This window comes from Phalacrocorax carbo, chromosome 11 (assembly GCF_963921805.1).
Source record: "Phalacrocorax carbo chromosome 11, bPhaCar2.1, whole genome shotgun sequence".
NCBI classification, from domain to species: domain Eukaryota; kingdom Metazoa; phylum Chordata; class Aves; order Suliformes; family Phalacrocoracidae; genus Phalacrocorax; species Phalacrocorax carbo.
The window spans coordinates 11,705,107-11,726,419 of record NC_087523.1 but is presented as its reverse complement, the minus strand read 5'-3'; the positions used below and the strand labels follow the sequence as shown (position 1 = coordinate 11,726,419).

Below are 21,313 nucleotides of genomic sequence, written 5' to 3'. Positions count from 1 at the left end.
CATTAAACAGAAAGGGTACAGGAAAGGAGTTACTGCTTCTGGAGGCTTAGCTGGAATGGGAGTGACAAAATAGTTTTAGTGTTTAAGATAAAATTGTAGAGAACAAAATACTTAAATAAAACACCACCTGTTTTATACAAAACAACCTTAAGCGTGAAAAGTAAATAAAATCTCTTGCAAAGCACAGTTCTGTATTAAAATACAGACAAATGCAGCTTGGAGAAAAATCACAATCGTTCATTCTAGAAAGAAGCGTTGGCCTTCAAATTCTGCCATTATGTCAATGACTCTTACTATTAAAAGGTTTGATTACTGCAAGCATCTATTTTGTCCTCCTGAAGTCCAGCATTTCCAGTACTCTGCAGTCACTTAATTCCATTCATGAAACACTTGCCACCTGGACCTACAGTTCTAAAATTCTGAATTTAAATGAAACATATAAATCTTTCCTAATACAAAGCAGCAACTTGATATCTGAGTACACATATTCTTACAGTTAGGTACTACAAAATCCCTCTGAGACTCTTTAATTCTTTTGCACGAACTTTAAAGATAGCAAAATAATCACAGAGACATTAGGTACAGAGTTACTATCTAGTGTTTATTTTACAAAATTGGGATCTGTGTAAATTATTTTCAAAATCACTTTTTTAGCACTAGCAGGTTTTGAAGATAAGGTTCACTACATGATGTAGCTGAAGTTGCTTTTCCAGATAGTACAGACTCTGTCAGTGCTAAAACTTTAACTGTTTCATAGTAATTGAAACTAGCAAAGCTACTCACTTTCAGATACTTGACAAATTATTAACCAAGTATCTTCATCCAGATTAGATTCCTGTTTTCTAGGACCCTAGCTTAATAGTTTTCTAAACCCTGACTAAGGGAAAAGTGGATTTCAGTATCTGGTTAAACCTACTGCCAATAAACGGATACAACTGTTATTCAACATGAGAATGACAGCACCCTTTATGAAAGTCCAAGTTGCTGACAGTAATAACAATACTCGAGTACCAACATGCTGTTCCTCACTCCCTCCTGCCATTACCAGCCACACAGGTTTAGCCTTCCTGTCAGTTGGTGTATTTTCAAGTTCTGCTGATGGCACAAACATAGGTAAGCTGGATAGAGGAAGAGCATGTCCCATGGATAGGAATAATTTCTTATTCAAATAAATTTCAATGGTGTTATTAAAAAAAAAACACACCAAAAGTTTACACTTCTTATGACCACTTGCAATGAAGCTTCCAACCACTACCTAAATGCTATTCTCCCTACTGAAGCAAGAAGTGAAACCAAAGTTGCAACTCCCAAGGCAAGGGAGAAGGCAGTGCAGAAATACTATATTTAACACCTGGGAATATGAATTGCTAACAAAACCAACAAATAAATGAAATACTAAAATTTTCTTTCATTTATCAAGACTCTTCACAAAACAAACCCTCCAGAAGAGATAACGTAAACCGATCACTCAGCATAAAATCTACCTCTGAACAAGTATTTTAGCAATGATCCTTGAGAAGTTCATTGGAAAACAGGAAGTGGACAGCAATATCACAAAGTTCAAAACGAGCTAAACTTTCTATTAAAAGTTAGCTGGAAGAAAAGCTCTACAACCCAAAGAATCTGTAACACAGCCATCAATGGTTGCTCACTGAATCCATTTCTAAAGAAATTAATTGCAAGAGTCACACCCTGAAGAATCCCTTATCAAATCTTGCATACATAAATTTACATACATGGGCTCACTTGCGCTGCAAGTTTTGACTGTAACCTTGGAAAAGTCTAGTATGTGCTATGACAACAATCATTCCTGAGACTTCTACAGAATACAAGCAAAATAAGAACGTGCACAGAACTATCACAAGTGACCCAAGACCATTTTTTTTCCCCAGAAATAAAAACCCAAGCACCTACCATACACTCACAATCAACCTTACGTTTAGATAAAATTTAGGGGCAGACAGGAGTAGTTGCCACCTCCATCTGGGAGGTGATGGTGACGAGAAGCACAAGACCCTCCCCAGGCGTGCACATGTTCTTTTCACCTCCACAGATCAAGGCTGCAAGAGGATGCTGCAGCCTCGCTGACTACACGCACTGTTCTAGCTGAGGAGCAATGACATACGGTAGTGCAGCACTTAGCCTCTCCACCTCCACTTCTGTATCGCTATCATTTCCCTTTACAACCCTCTCTCTACATTGCTATCCCATCTCTTTCTCCATATATCTTAATTTTTTCCTACACATCGTTACAGCTTTTCACACTCTTCCTTCCTTCCCTTTACAGAAACCCTCAAAAATCTGGGGGTTAAAGCCACATTGTAATTTCATCCTTTCAGTAAGCAAAATACTTCTTTTTCTTGCTCTACAAGGAAAGTTATATTTTTCCTCTCCCCCATCTCTCAAGTCTTGGATCTCAAAACTAAGCGTAGGACAGGATCTTTCCTAGCTAGAGCACGCTATCGTACTGTCCAAAAAAAAGCGATGTACTTCTCGGCTATGCCACAGAAGACCTGCTCTGTAAGCGAAGCGAGATATTCTGGACCAGTCAACGTACGTTTTGGGTCAGGTTTTTACCGTCCTTCGTCGTCTACAAAAATGCAGTCACCTGACAGTCAGATAAATATAGCAATAAGAGAGCACCGCACTAACTAATCGCGCCATGCTCCCCCAGCAACGGTTCGCAGGCTACGGCGGGGCAGCACCGACAGGAGCCCGCCTAGGGACGAGCCTGGGCCCGTCAGAGCCCCGAGGCGAGGGGAGACAAGCACAAAGGCGGCGGGGGCCGCGCCGGGAGCCACCGCCTCGCCCAGGCCGCCGCTTCTGGAAAGTTCCGCCGGGAGCGGGCCCGGCGAGCAGGGAGCGCCGCGCTCGGGGCGAGCCCGGCGCGGCCCCGGGCGAGGGCAGGGCCCAGCCTCCGCACGGCTACGGCGCTACTGGCCCCCGGCGCGCCCGTCCCCGCGCGGCAGGCCACGGTACCTGTGCTGTCAGCCACGTTCCCCACGGAGGTCGCCATCGGGAAATGGGGCCGGTGAAGCTCTGGTGGAGGCAGCAAAAGGGCCACGGGTGCGGCGAGGCCCAGTCGGCTGAAACGGCCGGCGTAGGACCGACGTGCCCACGGTCCCAGCGCGCTGAGGCGGCGGCTCCCGAAATGGCGGTGGCGGAGGCAGCAAATAACCGAATGGCTGCTGCCGGAACTACCTCCCTCCGGCAAGTAGTCCGGGCGGACCCAGCCAGCGGACCTCGATGGAGTCCCCGAGCGGCATATGGACCCCGACCGGAACTACCTCCGTCTCCTTCCGCCAACTCCGCCCTCCGCCAGGCAGGCGTACCATCACGCGGAGACCATTTCTGCGAGATTCTGTATCCCTCCGCGCATGCCGTTGCGACAAACGCAGCGGTAGCGCGCGTGCGCAACCGCTCTGCGTCGTGCGGGTCCCGCCGCCCCTGGCGCCCGCCGTACATCCGGGTGCCGGCGGCGCGGGGCCTGCCGGGAGGGCACCTGCCCTCACCGGGATGCGGCAGCGGGACGTGGAGAAACGGCAGTAAAGGGAGCGCGTCTTTAAATCTTCTCGAGTTTTATTTACATGACCTCAGGCAGCGGTACAGCAGGATTTCATACAGAAGCCCAGGCTCTGCACATGCTTTCCGGGTGACTGAAAATGAGGAAGCACCTGTGAATAATGAGCCTTCCTGAAGACTCAAATTACCAAATCCTGGTTTTTGGGACAAATTGCAACTTAAAAAAACACACACACACACACACACAAAAAAAAAAGCCCAGCTGTTTACAGAAGTATTCAAGGTACTTAAGCACTTATCAAAACCAGTCTGGGGTAACACTTCAGACACTGTGTTAATGCTGTGGTCCCAGAGAAAAACCTTCCCTTTATGAAATGAAAATTGTTTTACAGTTGTTTACCAACAGTTGGTATTTTATTCTGAGCAAGCATTTTTTTCCTGACAGACAACAGTCCAGTATTTATGACAAGTTATTTTACAGCTATAAAGACTGAAGAATAAGCCATACAAATCTTCATCTGTATTCTGGAACTATTACAGGTTACAACCACCCAAAACTCCAGCAGAGCATGCTTGTCTAAAGCTTATTTTTCACCACTTAGTCACATAACATGTTTTATAACCAAGAAAAATATTGTATAAAAAAAAAATCTTGTTAACACAGTCCACAGTACACTGTTCCTTATACCAAACTGGAACAAGAGAAATTCAGGAGCCAAGAGTAAAACAGGATGACCATCACCTCAGGAAAGGGATTTTATTCATCTGAGTCCATGTCACTGTCTCCTGCAATGGAATGAAAGTCCTCACTGTCCTCCTCATCCTCAGACAGATGGACCTGACTTAATACACTTGGCCCGCAGCGCTGCTGTTCTTCCTCTTCCTCCTCTTCTGAGATCTCATACCCCCCAATACTGCTGAAACTAGTATCTCTTGTGTTGGATTTTGGGTCTGGTTCTTCATAGCTGCCATAACTGGAAGGAAGAAGATACTGTTACTATACCATCAGTTCAAATCAGCTGCTGATAACTGACAATTCTGTATTTAATTCCTGTAAAAGGTCCCTGGATTGAAGTCCTTGTGGAACACTCAGAACCACTGTGCACTTCAATTCTGTCACTGACCAGCTTTTTAAAATAAAAAGCCAGTTCTGCTGATGAAACAATCATCTACCAGCATCCTCATCGCACTCTGATATACTACTCAGGGCAGGAAAAAACAGCACACTCCAACACCTTCCATCTGTCACCTTTACTGCAGACAGAAAGGCAGACAGGCCATTCTCATCATCTTCTCTAGCATTTTTTGCTGACTGTTGTCAAGGTACTAGGCTGGACTGACCATTTGCCTGACCAGCATAGCTACCTGTACAATATTTTATTAGGCAAATATCAATAATAGCATTAAGGGACTGAATGCCACAAGTAGAAAAAGAACAGAGAAGCTGATGCTAATACTCTACAGAATGGCCAGAAGAGTAGGTCAGTATTTTCTCAAGTAAATGCAAAAAAAATAAAGCTGATATTACTGTACTTGTCATTTTCCAATAATGGAACTCCTTCCAAAATACAGAATATGCATATTCCTATTCTTTTGGACTTCAGCTAAGCCATTTCCTTTCAAGTAAGGAAATGCTTCTTCTTAGGAAAAAAAAAAAAACAAACCAAAAAAACCATTAACTTAATCAGCTAAATCTTCTTTTACCTTCAAAGGCATCTTGTAGTCTTCAAAACCTATAAAAACCTTTATTTGTCCTGCCTTCAAAAACCACTATGTACAGGAAATCATCTCACTTATAAGATTTAAATTTAACTTAACATTCTTATTAGCTAAAATCTAACAGCAAAACCAAATTTCTGTCATTAAGTGAATTGCAATTATGGTAATTATGATTGCAACACTAAAAACAGTTAAAATATAAAATAAAAAACATTATATATTCTTCAGCTTTTTATGATAAACACTTCAGAAATCTTTAAGAGAAGGGACTTGGTTTCGAAGAATTACTTTAGCAAGATTCTTAGCTCTAATTACCTGATATTACTGTCCTCCATAACCTGAGATGTCTCCCCACCATCTCCTTCATAAGACATCATGCTTTCTTCATTGTCCATGTCCATTCGTGTGTTCTCCTGAAGAACATGAGGTTGTTTAGGTCTCACTGCGTTGGGTTCCACGTCCGAGTCACTGCCACTCTCACTCAGTTGGATAGCTGTGTAATAAACCAACATTTGGTCACAAATCAACGGTTTTGTTCTGTCAGTTAGATACCTATTGTCTTTGTTTAAAGGCTACAATATTTACTTTGTATACATTCCTTACAGTCGTGTCCCCACAAGGTAGCAGAAAGGGTATCTGGGAGGTGATACCACTCACAGAAATCCCAATTCTGATGTTATTCAAAACCAATCTCATTGTCACCGTTACTCAAAAAGGCCTTCCTTACATGTCTACTCTGAATAATTTCCCCTTCTTCCCCCCTAATAATTTTCAGACACCATTGCTAAATACCACTATAAGCTTTTCTGCGTGTCAAGTTTTTTAGTAAAACAGGGAAGCAAAAAAGAACCTCAATACAGGTCTTCCAGTTCTTGTTAACATTGACCACGCTGTTTCATACCAAAATAAATGTTGTGCTTTTACTGAACTGCCCATTCCTGGCTCTGCACACTAAATCAAACTCCCAGTCTTTCCAGAACCATTTCCAGTTTCACTTCATAAAATACAGTTGACCAGATCTTGTCTTAACTCTGCTTTCTTTTGTGTCCGTACTTAACAGCACTCCTATTCCACTTTGTTTTCAGTTCCGTTTATGTTCATACAGTTTTCTCATGTTGCCCTTTGGTCTCTCTTCCTTTTTGACTACTAGACCACCAGGCCTACATATCCCAATTATGGTCTACACTCTCTACTGTATGTTTTTGTGATGGAAGCATGAGAAAATTAGCTGGGTTTATGAAGAACCTATTCAACCTTTTATAAAAAAAGACACCTACATGAGAAAGGATTATCTCCCTCTTCATCACTCCCATCATCATCATCCTCTCCATCTGACATGAGCAAATCTTCATAGAGGACACTGGCCTGGGGCTGCTGGGCTGATCCTTCTTCTTCATCAGCAAGGTCACCATCTGCATCTTCAACCTCCTAGGTTGAAGGGATAGTGAAGGGATAGGGATAGTGAAGATCAAACAACATATGAACTACTGCTGCCATTTCTAGCATATGCCTATTATTCATCACACTGTTCATTCGGAAGTATCCACTTATTTCATAATGCTAACATTTTAAAACTACATTTAAAAGTCTAGCTGTTGCTATGAATACTGCTGTCTTTCAGGGTGGCAGACACAGCAGGCAACCCTTACACTATGGAGACTTCTACCACAAGTATGCAAGTCAATATGTAGACTGTGGCTGGGATTAATGTAAATATACTCACTGGGGCTGGAGTCTTAGGTTTCCCATCATCATCCTCATCAAACCCTTCAATATCTACGTCAGAGTCTTCCTCTCCCAGCCTACCTCGCCCCTGGCGCATCTGAATGGGGAACACAAATAACAATACTATTGAGGAAGGCACTACTGGACTTAAAGCAAAGGGTATCACTGACATCTGGACCACAATGACGGTTGCACGAGTACAGGCGGGGAAAGACAAAAAGGAAAATATATGTGCATCGCTCTCAGAGCAAGGATCCTTTCTCTTTTTATTCCAAGATCAGAGAGCACACAGTCTCCACACACTTTTACCCTTATGTGCTTATCCTTGAAAAGGGAATCTCTAGCCTTACAGCACCGGAGCTCTTTGTTTACCTAGCTATTTCTGGAAAATACCACTAAATCTTAAAAAGTGCTTATTTTCCCAAAATATTTTAAATACAAAACAGCACTTTCCAACAAATCTTTTCCTGCCTTTCTCTCTCCTGTTCTTCCCTCAGTCACCATGAGTCTAAGGTAGAGGGTACACGCAGATACCATCCCAAAGACTATAAACTGAAGGCCTACAGAAAGCTTGAAGACTTCCAGATATAGAAGGTATTCTCAAAGCTAGACAGCCACAATACTAGACGTAACTATTCATATTCAATCTCTGCTTGTCTGGATTGCTCAGAATAGCTTTCACTAGTCTTTCTAGTACCACTTTCAGTCTTGAGGCCCTGTTCAACTTCTTCCCCTTCCTGGTAATTTATTTTCATGGTCATATTACTGCATCTCCTTCTGCCATTCCCTCTCCTCCAAAATTTTTTAGTTTGTTTAATTGTTTAATACAGAATAAAGACTATGGAAAAATATTCTTTGGTTACTGTAACAAGGTCATTTATAATGATTTTTAACCTGTATAACCTTTAACTTGTCTTTTTTTTTTCTTTTATAACTATAAGGTATCTACAGTGGCAACCACCTCTTCCTAGGTGTTTGTACAGCTTCTAATTGTCACTGGATGCAACCATAATGATCTAGTTATCTTCTTCCAAATCTATGGAATATACTTCACCATTTCCCTATTCATAATCAACAAGGGATTGCATATTAGCCCTTGTAGCATGAGTCACCAGGTTTCTACTCCCAGAAGTAGTGAAGCAAACAAATAGCTGGCCTTAGGCAGTCTTTTGCAGCTTTTGATTCTCTGTTGTTTTGCAGTGTCTCAATTCCCAGTGCTCTTTAAATTTTTCTTTTTCTCTTAGAGCAGTCAAAATGAGACAAATGGCATAACTTTTGAAATGGATTCCCTTCTCTGCTTAGGAAACCTGCTGATCTTTGTCACCTGTCTCCTACAAAATAATTGCCTCCTTTCAGTAACTTGCTTATACAACACAGCTCTCCAACCACATGAAAAAATGGAGGATTCTGACCTGAGATCCTCGCTTCTCTGGGGTAGTGATGGGAGTGTCCATAGCAGAAAAATTGCTCTCATCTTGATAGACTGAAGCATCATGTGACATACTGAGGGAAGTGTTGGTATCATACAAATCGGGTGGCTAAAGCATATGTGGAAACAGGAGACAACATTCTCAGGCACTGAACTGAGACTAGAACAGTATCTTGAGAGGCAAGACTGGGATTTCAGGACTAAATGTAAAATGCATTTTTTGCCACAGTGTTTATATTATTAAACACTATTTAATCAAAATAAGCCATTTATTCTTAAAGAACAAATATGCTAAATGCAATGGCTCACAACCTCATGTTGGAAGTTTGCAAAACAGCAGATTTGGAAATAGAAGTCAGTACTTCTATACACTGCAATCCTACAGAGGCCAAAATCATAAATGGACTCCAAAAGGATTAGACAGATTTATAGAGAATAGGCCTCTCTGCAGCTCATAAATACAATGGTCCAGATGCAACACCAGTTTAAGGTGCCTGAACAGCCAACTGCCAGAAGCAGAGAGGCTTCACTGTAAGAAGGATCACTGTATGTTTGTATCCACTTACTTCTGATCCCTGCCAGAGACAGAATCCTTGGTTACATCAACCTTTGGTTTGACTCAGCATGGCCCTTTTCATTTCCATTCCTACAATGGAAATGGTGTTGCAACCACAAATGGTATCAGAACTGGAAAAAGTCTAGCACATACAAAGCCTCAACTTTCAATCAATTCTATGTAAATCACTGTCTCAAGAGTCCCTAAAGCTGACAAAAGAAAAAAAAAAAAAAGAGGGTTAAAAAGGATAAAGTGTTCTAAAAGCCAATCTGTAGTTTGCATGCCATTTGACCTCTGAAGAATTAATGAGTAACTACAGATTAGGATTTTCATAAAATGCCCTTATAATACACAGCTTCCATGACAATCCTGGAAGTGGTAAGAGCCGCAGCAATACCATCTAATCAGGCAAAACAGCCTTCCTAAGAATTTCAATAGACATGTAAACCACAAACAGCTCACTACTTGCTGTATTTGCTTTTTATATCCTGGAGGCCAACTCCTGAAGACACATATGGGGAGATAAATATTAGTCATTGCAACTGCATTTGAAATAGAGGGAACTAAAGCCAAGTAACCATCACTAGACCTGCCATCTGTTACAAGTTTGGGAGTGTGGAAAGTGGGAGTGTACCTCCAGCCAAAAAGCAGAGGGAAAGGGTGGCATTCAGATGACAAATTGAAGAGAGATGCTCAGGAAGATCTCTCCTTTAGCAAGTCAGAGATGGAGCAGACAACTAATAGGCAGTTCACTGCTCAGGCCTCTTTTCCTTTCTCCTGATCACCAGCTTGGAAGAAATCTGAACAGGTAATACTGCTCTTGGAAAGGAAACCATCAGATAGAGAAGACTGATATTTTTGTCCCTCGTTCTCTGAGGTACTGGGATCATCTTTGATTCCACCTAATATTCCTTGAAATGTGTTAATAGATAGTTTCAACAACTAATCTCCAAAGAATCCCTTGCAGCCTGACACTTCCCATTGCCAGGAAGGTCTTTTTCTGTGATACTCAGTTTTAGTATTCCCACCCCATTGAATTCAATCATCATTCCTAGCAAGTGCTTTCTAAATTCCTAACATGCTACATTTGGTTTGGGTTTTTTTTTGTGGGAGAGATGGATGGAGGATGTTTAAATATTGCCCCAAAATTGTTTGTAGCCTTCTGTCCTGGCTCCAGCCATATAATCTTTGTATACCTATTGCCTAAACAAAGGTTAAACTAATTTCTACAACTTTCCAGATGTAATCACATCATACTTGCACAGAATAGAAAAATTATTGGTCTATAATTGGGATGAACAACTGCAAAGAAAGCTTTACTCTGTCTTCCTACAGTGGGTATACAACATTGGAATTTTGATCATTCAGTTGTTAGCAGAGAGATCTTTGCCCAGGCTTATGAACTTCAACAGTTTTTCCAAATAAGCAAAAGCACATCTCAGACACTAGGATGACATTCCCTGAACCCCTTACCTAATTTATTTTAAAAAATTTCAAAGGCAGTTTTGTTTTTTAGGAATGAACTTGTCATTCCTGGTGAAAGTTTTTATCAATGTTTTTAAAAACAACCAAACCGCCTGAGGCAAGAAGCAGCATTAAAAAAAAGTCTAAATAGCTTATAAAACTTTGCCAAATTGTAAACACTGTTTGTCATACAGTCTCCAGTATAAATTATGCTTCCAACTTGGTCTATAATACATACAACATAACTTGACACACACAATTGTCTGCTATAAAATGATAATGAAGAGTAAAAAAAAAAAGTTATTTCCATTAGAACCAAAATAAAGAAATGTAAAGAATCCCACCAAAGAATGCAGAGGAGTTGTACTTCGCTGACCATATTAGGCAGTTTATTTGCTCATAGCAATAAGCCACCGAACAGCTCTCTGGCTTCTCAGTACAACAGTATTGATGTTTTTTCCTCATGTTCTCCTTACCTTTTCACTGCTTGCCTTCTCAGGGTTTCTAACTTCTACACTTGCACAGTCTTTGAATTTCCAACCAACATCCAGTTGTACCTGACTGTACACAGCTCATCTTGAGACCAGCTTTGCAAGTTGCTTGGGAAATTACCTTTTTTGTCTTAGGTATCTCACTCTGAAGCATCATAACCACTTCTCATACTTATCCTTTAAAAATAGCTGTTAGCACACCATCCAACTAGATACTCTACTAAAAGACAAACTGCAGGCAGATGGAGAAGAGTAAACAAAGAGGCACCTCTAGATCAAACATCAAGGAGATTGAATCTAAAACAGAGGAAGTGAAAATTTTGGTTGGTCACTTGCCTGTGGAGTGTAGGGACCAGGAGTCATAGGATCAAGACTTTCCAGATCTGCCTCCTCTAGTGCTGCTTCCTTAGCAGTAGAAATGTCTCTCTCAAGTTGAGTCAGGTGCTCATCATACTAAGACAAAGAAGCTTGCTAAGGTTGCAGAACAGAAAATTCAAACATACAAAAATATTACAGTAGAGTTGTCCACATACCTCAGCTAAAGTTTGATAACAGATGTTCACAATCTCCTGGGCTGTTTTTGTGTACTGACTGTCTGGCCCTGTAGTAAGAAATAAATCTCTTTATCCATTCTGGCATTTGCTCAGTTCCAGCTGCTGAGACAGAAAGACTGGTTTTGGTTACACAGCTTTTAGACACAGGTGCCTAAATCCCCACACCTTCTGATCTAAGGAGAAATAACGAAGTGGGGTTCACATTCACCTAACAAAGAGCAATCAGTTTGTTCCAGCATTAAAAATATGATTTAGGAGATAGGAAGGTTGTACCCTGTCAATCTCAAGGAAATTCCCAGAAACAAATCACTGAAGCAGAGATGTGTACTGAACAAGTAGAAAGCGCTCCCAAAATGTAACTACCCCATTCTGCACGAGATGGTAAATAAAGCACCATGTGACAGTAAAAACATCACTGTTCAAGCATCTCTCTTCTCAGCAGGAAAGTAAAGCAACAATAAAGCACATGATTCACAGCTTCAGGCTTTGACAGCACTACAGAACGGGTGCCCAGTTGTATTCACTTAAGTACAGAAGGCAGCTGAAGCTTGATTTTCACCACCTACCATTATACTTAATGCTGTTGGCAAGAATGAGGTTAACATCATCCAGGAATGTTTCTCTGTTCTGGTATTTGTGCTTGGAGATATTCTGGAAGAGATTGTCACCCAGTAAGTAATCAAGTCTAAATATCTCTCACGTGGCTGCTCAATTCAAGCTACACACCTTGCGGATAGTCTCCAGATCCATTGGATTAGCAATCACCTTGTAATAATCAGGAACAAACTTTTTGTTAACTGGATGATGAAATGGCCATGACTGAAGGAAAGAAAACAGACAAGTTTAGAAAGCTTCTGTGTAGAATTTTTTGCAGTTTGAGCTACAAATTACGTAAAGAAAGTCTCCAGAACTGATTGACATTCAAAATGCATGGGAAGTATTTATTGCAAGGCATCTTGAATCCAATCATTTAGCTTCAGGAGGGACACAGACAAAAGATCTACCAGTTGGATTTTTAACTAGGCCTGCTGATACCTGTTTGACAGCAAGAACATGTAATACAAAATAATAACCATACAAATGACTTTCCTATTTAATAGCACTATTTGTTCCACAAAGTAACTGCGGTGTACAGCAAGAACACTCATTGCTTGTACAATAAACAATGTAAACCTAGGTTGGATCTCACAATGGGAGCTATACAGAAGAATGCTAAAATCAGAAATGAAAACTTGTTGACAACAGAAAATGGAACCAACAGTTTTAAAGAGGACAGGCATTAAGCCCTCTCTCATTCAGCCTAACCACTACAGACTCCTGTTCCTTACTCCGTTATACACAATACACATTAGTGACGAGTAATACTGGAGTCTATCTGTGCAGTTTTATTTGATAAGCTTAAAATTTATAATACGAACTAGTACCACCACTGAGTAAACCTTCAAACAGAAATCAGCTTGTGTTCCGTTTGCACCTGAAAACTGTACCTTTGCAGAGTGCTTCAAGATCTACCAAAGCAAGTGCTATAAGCAGCAGGAGAAGAATATGTTTTATAATGACCATGCTTAATGAAGATCAGTGACTTCATACTAATGGGAGGTTGTCACAGGCACTATCAAGTAGTGAAAGCAGCAGGGAAAAAAGCTGGAACCCAGCCTTCACTTCTGGACCTTTGCTCCAGTGAAGGAGGTGAGTGTAGGTGTGCCTGTGCCAGTCAGAAAATCACAGGCCAGCTCCCTGACAGAGCACACTTCTTATTTGCAGTGCACTAACAACCACAATGTACATTTATAGCCACAGGACTATAATCAGCACATTTTGCACATCACACACACTCTACTCAAGCTACATACATCTGGAACTGCCATCATCTTTTGAGTGACAATGTTATCCAAAATGAAGGAAAAGGCCACTTGATCATCATCATCCAGGAGGGGATTAATTGCTTTTTCTAATCGAGCCAGTTTATCTTCCTTCTGCAATGAAAGTAAGTAATATCAGTGGCTGACCCTAGATTAATAATTGTTAATATCAGGATACTCTGTCCCAAAGAGACTCCCATTCACCTTTTTATGAAGACACTTGTAAATAAGGGGGGAAATAGCCTAGATATAAGCCTACATACAAGATAAAGTAACTAGAGTAACAAACAAGCATCTCTTTTATGATAATGTGAACTCTTTAAAATTGTAAAAATTCAAATACACCCTAGAATAGGGGGAGAAGTTCCCTTATTCTTCTACTCTCCTTAAAAACCTGTGTTCTGCTTATTCATGTCCTCTCTCCTCAAACTCCTCCACCACCCCGACCATCCGTCCCTCTCCACTCTGATCACAACTCATTCACAAAACTTGCCTCTTTTAGCTTTTCATCACACAGGTCCAGCATGGACTGAGATATCTGTGTCAGTGAGTGCTTTGGCCCTGCAAACACACAGCAAGTACAGTGAGATACTCCAGCCTGATTAAAAAAGCCAATTATGTCACAGTATGAATTAATCTTTACTCCTAAAGCATCACTGATTATATTTCTAGCACAGTTGGGAGTATATCCTCAAGTATATTCTCCATACACACAATTACTAAAGTTTAGTATGGATTTTATCTGAGAAAAGATTATTTGTAGCAAATATTCACACTTCTGGTATAAATTCTGTTAAGGTTTGGAAACCCTATGGGAAAGCAGCTGTGCCTATAAAAGACTGTCCTCTAAGCCCTCCAGCTTTGCCAAACTTTCAGAGTCATGAAATTGCTGTTTCCCTCACTAAATCCAGTCACTGAAGCAGAACTGCTAAGGAAGGCAAGATGGACATTTAAGAAATATTCAGAAAACCACAGCTTTAAATAATTTCATCATTCCTTAGACATGGAAACAAGTATTTGCAACAGAACTATGAAAAAAAAAATCTAATTTATTAGGATAAAACAGGGACTTAACTGTCAGAATAATAAAGGAAGTAGTAAAGGCACAAAACTAGTGCTGTCAGTGTCTCCCCCAGTGCTGCAGCACAGCCCAGAGAAACTCAGTGCAGCTGGGAGGTTTTTTTAATCTGTCAAATGAATACATTTTGGGCAAAGACCTTTCTATCGGTGGTCAGAATAGAGCCAACCTATAGTTGTTCAATGAATCAGCACTTTTCCCCAGAAGATGCATACTCTGCTGCAGAATCTATGCTTTTTGGTTTTCTGACCTTCCCAAATGCAGAAAAATTTATTACAACTAAGAACGAATATATGCAAAATCATTACAGTAAACGCTACTCAAAGCTGCAAGCTCCAAGGCAATGGCTTCAACAGGTGTGAACTATTCCTATTTGTATTGAAAGATTCATTCACTAAAGCATAAGTTGACCGTGAGCCAGCACTGTGACCTTGCGGCCAACGGTATCGTGGGGTGCATTAAAAGGAGTGTTGCCAGCAGGGTGAGGGAGGTTATCCTCCCTCTCTGCTCTGCCCTGCCCTAGGTGAGACCACATCTAGAGTGCTGTGTCCAGTTCTGGGCTCCCCAGTTCAAGGGAATTACTGGACAGAGTCCAGAAGATAGCTACAAAGATGATCAGGGACTGAAGCTCCTCTCTTACGAGGAAAGACGGAGACACCTGGGTTTCTTTAGCCTGAAGAAGAGAAGACTGAGGGGGCGATCTTACCAATGCTTATAAATATCTGAAGGGTGGGTGTCAAGAGAATGGGACCAGACTCTTCTCAGTGGTGCCCGACAAGAGGACATGGGGCAATGGGCACGAACTGGAACACAGGAAGTTCCACCTCAATATGAGGAAAAACTTTACTGTGACGGTGCCAGAGCAGGGGCACAGGCTGCCCAGAGAGGCTGAGTAGTCCCTTCCCTGGAGACATTCAAACCCTGCCTGGATGTGGCCCTGTGCCCCCTGCTCTGGGTGTGCCTGCTCAAGCAGGGGGTTGGACAAGATGATCTCCAGAGGTCCCTTCCAACCCCTACCACTCTGTAATAATATTGAGAAAATAAGTTAACGAATATGTCCCCACTATTCCATGTCTGAAAGCAAAAAAAATGGACACTCATAATGTCTTCTACTGAGAAAAATGTTTTGCTTAGCTCACCCTATATGAAGGGGATATGCAGTACTTTGCTTCTGTGCAGTTTGACTTAATACATGCACCAGTGACTTCAGTCACTGAAAGGTCCGTAACTGAACTTACTACATCACAGTCATCATGTAGTTATTGTTAAATGCTAGGGTCCACTTCTTTCTTAGTTATGAATTAGCTCATTAACATAGTCTTTAAGGTATATCTTGAAAAACATGTTTATTGTTTCCATCTGAAAGTGAGTTTTTTCTGCTTTTCTGTTGCTTTCATTATTTCTAAAAGATCCACAACTCATATATGTACAACATATTAGCAGAAACACAGTTTCCCTGCGTTGTTCATAGCCTACCATTGTATGTTGCACTGTTCTTAACAATTAGTTCCAAATGTTCTCTGAACTCTTCTCGGGATGGGTACTGCCGCTTACGAACATTTTCACGCAGGGTCTGTAAATCCATGGGCCGAGTAATAATCTTATAATAATCTTTGACGACTTTTGGATTTACAGGTGTATGAAAGGGGTATGTCTGAGGGTGAAAAGAAAAAAAAAAATGAATGCTTATTAACACAGTACTAGCACAGCTAATCTCAGTTTAACCTCCACAGTTGAATAGGCACTAATGTATAAAACCTTTACACAATCAGTTCCTTAACTGCACCAGGGAGAACATTATAAGCTCAGTCCCACAGTGGCTATCACCTTCTTCTACAAAATGTTCTTTAATACCATTATAAGAAGAAAAATCACGCAAAGAGTTATCAGATGTTATTTTGGGTTATGCAGCACAGAAGTCAAGAAACTGAACTTTAAATTCTCATTTCAACTCACATCTTTCATTTAATCTTTTGATTTGGCAAGTTTCTGGTAAAATACAGTCAGAAAGAGCGAAGTACACAATTTTCTCCAGCCCCACATATATAAAAGTATTCCACGTTGCTACATCAAGTGTTATGCATCTTTTACTGGCTTGGGGGGGGACGGTGGGGAATCACATCCCAGGCTTTGAGTATTTATCCATACAGAATTATTCAACATTATTTTCTGATATGGATGTTTTCATCTCAAAAAGATTCTAAGCTGAGATAACTTATGAAATAATGCACACCAACCGTGTGCAGGGTTGGGGGCGGGGGGGAAGGGGTGGTGAACCATTCATCTGAGAAAAGCATAGCCTAATTTGGTGTCTACAACACATAACCTACTTCAACCACATTGCTTAAGACACAGGTTTTTGGTCTCATAGCTTAAACTTACATTAGGAAGATCCCTTATGTCATTGATGATGCCCTCCAAGATGGATGACAGTGTCACCATGGGATCTGTTCGCCGTCGGTGGATAGATTTATGAGGACGCTAAAGAAATCAGAGGCAGAAAAATTAAGGCAGTTCCAAGATGTAAAATATTTACCCACAGAAATCCTAGGCAATTTAGTTTATTAATTTACTGGGCATGTATCTGTGTTGCATGTGGAGGATGCACGGGTGTAGTAAAGAAACTGGCCAGTTGGTACAAACAGAAAGAGAGATACTGCAATCAGCTCAATAACACCTTCACTCACATTCAGATAATCACAGTGAACGGTTGTCCCTACTCGCCGCTTCTTCTTTGGAGGCAGCTGCTGTTTAGGAAACTTCAGGACCAGTGATTTCCTGCGAACTTCATCCGCACTAGGTTAAAACAAAAAAGCATAATACTTTCTCCAACCCTTTTATGAATCAAGACCATTTGTCCCCCAGTATTGGCTCTGGTCCCAGCTGCCACAATACCAAATACACAATCAAAATACTGTAGCAATAGTCTATGTAAAGCCCTGTCACTTCATTCCTGTGATTAATATACATATGAGTATTCTGCACTAAGCTCTAAATTGTTTCTTCTTACTACCCATCAGTATCTCTGCTTGTTCCCTTACCTCTCAATCAGTTGCTTTCCCAGGACAATTTTTGTCCCTTCTACTTTGATAAGTTCTTCATTATCATTATGAATGACTGTCTTTTCCAGCTCTTCCTCCTGCTCCTCTGTCATTGCAACAGGATTAGAAGGTGGGGCATTTGTTTGGTAGTAAAGAGGGCAGAATTTATTAGTCCTCATATGGCCAATTGCACCACATGCTCCACATTTTAGCTGCAAAGATGTAAGAAAGATGACAGGTCACAATTCATATACAGGCTCCTAGTTCAGAGGCAAAGTATCACTAAAATCCTCTAATCAGACCTTTAGTACCTCACTAGAACAGAAAACTTCTCCAATACCCAAGACCTGTTAGCATGCTTTATATATGGATATGCTTACTTTCAAGTCTGGACGCTCTTTCATTTTCTTGGGCTTCTTCTCTGGAGGGCCCTTGAGTTTCTCTTTTTCTTGGTTCCGTTTTAAACGCCGTAATTGTTCCTGGATCCTGCGCCGCTCCTTCCGCATTTCCTCACGGTGCTGTTCGTCAAACAGAGCAAACTTTCGTCTGGTGGGGGGTGGGCAGGAAGGGAAACCCAAAACAAGACACACAAGGTTTTCATCTTAGTTGATGATTTACCAGGTACTCTTCTGCCAGGTCAATCACTGCACAAAATTCATAATATCCCCCAAATGGACAGCCATTAAATCAATCTTTCTCTACACAATTACAGTGGTGGGCTTCTACACTCAATTCTACACTTCTTCATACTGCCAACAGAAGGAAATAGTCTACAGGCAAAGTCAAAAAAAAAAAAGTCATATAGGTCTTACATGAACTCTTCATCCTTGGTAGTCCGTATTCGGCAGTAGGCATCAATAACAGCAGGCTTCCGAACTGTCTCACACCTCACATATTCTTTCCCATCCTCATCTCTAAACGTGCGATAGATTTTGAGGCGGCGGCCAGTGGCAGAGGAGTTAAGGCTAGTTACAGAGGCAGTGTCATCATCTTTGTGAGAGTTTGCTGAGGCTCCTGAAGCTGATGCTACAAGAGAGTGTTTTATTTACTTTTAATTTCTTTCACACTGTAGAATCATTATTGTTTAAATACTGCAGATAATTTTGCCTTAAAACTTCCAAGACACAAATTCAGGGAAACCTAAGCAATAGAAGTCTTTCCCTTCCTTGTTCACGTTCTCTTACCATGACACATAGCAATCTGAAACAAAGGTAAGGTTATCCACATGGATTATAAAGCCAGAGAGAACAGCTACAGTCAAAAAAGACCCACAGGTACCCACGTGCAGCCTGTAAGGCAACTGCAGCATGGCCCTGGAGATTGCTTATAGTTGCAGTGGTTTTGATCACAGGTACGGAGATCTGGCAGAAATTGAAGGTCATCAATTCCCCAGTTCTCCAACCAGTGTGCTAGCCATGTCTCTTGTGACCACAGAATCTTTCCAGCACCATCATTAATTTTGGTTGAGTGATTTTGTTCAAAATAACACTGGGTACCTTTTCATAAGGCAACAATCATCAGCAAATCTGCCATGTATCCCTTACTAAATTATTCCAGTAATTATTTAATTAGTGATCTATTCCCAATTAGGTTTCCAAGAGCAACAATAATGTTGACCCAGATGCAGCAGAGCTCAACTTTGCTCATACACATGCAACAAGTAACAGAGGCCATAAGCACCTTCATACAGACAGAAGTTCATTCACAGGTCAAACACTTTTACCTGCCAGTCAGGGACCTGTCAAGTTCTCTGTTGGAATGCACTTAAAATAAATACATCTCCAGGAGATCCAAACCTGGCAGCTGCCCAATTACCTCCCAAACACACTTATACAGCACACAGTATAACAGACACTACTATCAGCCTACATGTTGTGCCTATCTGTTTCACATACATAGCTGCGTTTACACATAAGATCCAATCAGAGTACCATAAGCTGGTTGCAGAAACTATTTGTACACACGTCTTGAGAAAAGTACTCAAAAACGAGTGCCCCCCACCCCCAAGAAAAAGGTAAATTTAACCAGCAAGCAGCAGTGAATATTTAAAGAAATACCAGAGTAAGTTTATAGTTCCAAATAAACAAAGCTATGGGGCAAAGAAAACACTTTAAATGCATTTTCAGCTGTAACTGCTCAGGAGAAGGAAGAAGCCCCAGCTAAACATGTCTATACATTCTCCCTCTAAGGCATCCACACCCTCTTCTGAGAGGCCAGATCAGCACACTTAGCAGCCTGACACAAAGTTCTGCATCCCTTTCTAGGCACATTCAGGTGGTTGCAGTTACTTACACAGCGCCTTTTTGTCTCTCCTGTCCTTTTTGCCCCTCTCTTTGTCATTGCCACTGTCTTCTCCCAGAAGCATCCTTTGCAATTCCTTTCGTTCCTGCTCTTCTCTTTCCCGAGAGAGCTGAGAACTAGTTTTCTTGTTCTGTAACATGTTCTCAATATTCTTTCCCATCTCTTCAAAGTCACTGTCTTCAGCTGAGCTACTATCTGTGTCTGTTGACAGTATCTCAGTGGACTCCAAAACCCTGAAACAGGAGGCACCTTGAAAGCCTGTTAGTGTGTTGTCCTCACCTCCCACTACCCACAAAAAAAAAAAAAATCAGCCTGTTACCTTCCCAGAAATACAAAGGTAAAAATGACTCAAAAGTTTGAAAATTAATGTTGCAAATCACTGCTATAAGCATAGGCATAATATATTCCCTACTCAGTCCTCCTGAAACCCCATGACCAAAAAAATCAATTGTTCCAAGCCAATCTTCTCCAACAAGTTGATCTCTTCATAATCAACAGTACTATATTCCCTCCCCACTCTCAGGTCTTGGGCCAGAACAAGGAATAATGCATGAATTCTACTGGCAGTTGCAAACAGTAGGACATAGAATTGGTAGCTGCTACCTAAGAGAGAGATGGCAAACTGCTGTTAGTGGAACAAACAAAAAGGGAAATAAAAAGATAAAAAAAAGAAGAAAGGAAGTAGGGTGGTGAACTACTGATCTGGGAACAGTGGAACATCTCGTGCCATTTTATGTGGCAGACTATGCAACTCATTCTACCTTTCCAAAAGGTCTATGACAGGAAGACACTACGGCTAACCCGTAAGTTTCTATTAACGGCCAAAGATCTCTTTCCCAGTGCTGTATTTTGTGGGCCCAACTAGCTGAATCAACATCTATACCACTACTTATCAGAGAGCCCCATGCATACATAGTTCTGGACTTAAGGTGGGGACAGGGTGGGGTTCAAGGCTGTAAACATCAGATAAGAACTTACTTATTTTGTAAATCAAAGATGCGCTGACACTCTTCTTTATATCTCTCCTGATGTTCTGCTACAGAAAACCGAGATCCACGTGCAAATTTGCTCATAGGACCTTCCCCTGAACGAGCCTGCTCTGTAGACATCGTACGTACCACATCAATCACTTCCCACCGAGACAGCTTCTTTATCTGGAAAGACGAAGACAGACTAGAAAAAATTTCAGAGACATACAACTGAGGTAGCTGACTGTGGATTTCAACTGCTTTCCACACAAGGTCAGAGTAGAAATGTATATGTCCTTTCCACCATCAGCTGCTGAATCTATTAGTGAAGACAACTCTGTAATGTGCTCCAGGTTCATGCTCACCTCCTCTTCAGGAACTCCAAATTTACGCAGAAGCTGTTTGGCATTTTTGAGAGAAAGGCGGCGGAGATCAGCATCTGTCCCAGTCACTGTCTTTTTCACTGGCTGAGGTTCTTTATCATCCTGTTCAGAGGAAGATGCAGCCTCTTAATGTCATCACATAATAGTCTTTCTTAGGCTCATCATCTGATATTTTCTCTTCCTGATGCCCCGTATTTACTCCATTTCTCCCACATAACTT

General features: G+C 41.2%; 2 protein-coding genes across 7 annotated transcripts in view; both read right to left on the bottom strand.

The window, feature by feature from the left end:
- The window catches only part of OGT (O-linked N-acetylglucosamine (GlcNAc) transferase), a 28,922-nt gene extending 25,647 nt beyond the window's left edge, over positions 1-3,275 (bottom strand). For both annotated transcript variants that reach the window (XM_064463069.1, XM_064463070.1), the window contains exon 1: positions 2,980-3,275. In XM_064463069.1, the coding sequence (XP_064319139.1) occupies positions 2,980-3,016 (37 nt within the window). In that variant the 5' untranslated portion in view covers positions 3,017-3,275. The remainder of the gene's footprint in view (positions 1-2,979) is intronic.
- A 628-nt stretch (positions 3,276-3,903) lies between these two features.
- The window catches only part of TAF1 (TATA-box binding protein associated factor 1), a 35,364-nt gene continuing 17,954 nt past the window's right edge, over positions 3,904-21,313 (bottom strand). For 2 of the 5 annotated variants that reach the window (XM_064463065.1, XM_064463067.1), the window contains exons 21-40: positions 21,076-21,195; positions 20,721-20,896; positions 19,734-19,975; positions 18,254-18,467; positions 17,822-17,987; positions 17,442-17,653; positions 17,088-17,196; positions 16,783-16,881; positions 15,877-16,054; positions 13,816-13,883; positions 13,314-13,436; positions 12,187-12,279; positions 12,027-12,111; positions 11,440-11,507; positions 11,243-11,359; positions 8,379-8,504; positions 6,965-7,063; positions 6,519-6,669; positions 5,557-5,734; positions 3,904-4,496 (exon numbers count right to left, since the gene is read on the bottom strand). In XM_064463065.1, the coding sequence (XP_064319135.1) occupies positions 4,280-4,496; positions 5,557-5,734; positions 6,519-6,669; positions 6,965-7,063; positions 8,379-8,504; positions 11,243-11,359; positions 11,440-11,507; positions 12,027-12,111; positions 12,187-12,279; positions 13,314-13,436; positions 13,816-13,883; positions 15,877-16,054; positions 16,783-16,881; positions 17,088-17,196; positions 17,442-17,653; positions 17,822-17,987; positions 18,254-18,467; positions 19,734-19,975; positions 20,721-20,896; positions 21,076-21,195 (2,841 nt within the window). In that variant the 3' untranslated portion in view covers positions 3,904-4,279. Of the gene's footprint in view, positions 4,497-5,556; positions 5,735-6,518; positions 6,670-6,964; positions 7,064-8,378; positions 8,505-8,961; positions 11,204-11,242; positions 11,360-11,439; positions 11,508-12,026; positions 12,112-12,186; positions 12,280-13,313; positions 13,437-13,815; positions 13,884-15,876; positions 16,055-16,782; positions 16,882-17,087; positions 17,197-17,441; positions 17,654-17,821; positions 17,988-18,253; positions 18,468-19,733; positions 19,976-20,720; positions 20,897-21,075; positions 21,196-21,313 lie in introns of those variants that run through there. The other 3 variants (XM_064463066.1, XM_064463068.1, XR_010374811.1) reach the window with 2 other exon arrangements.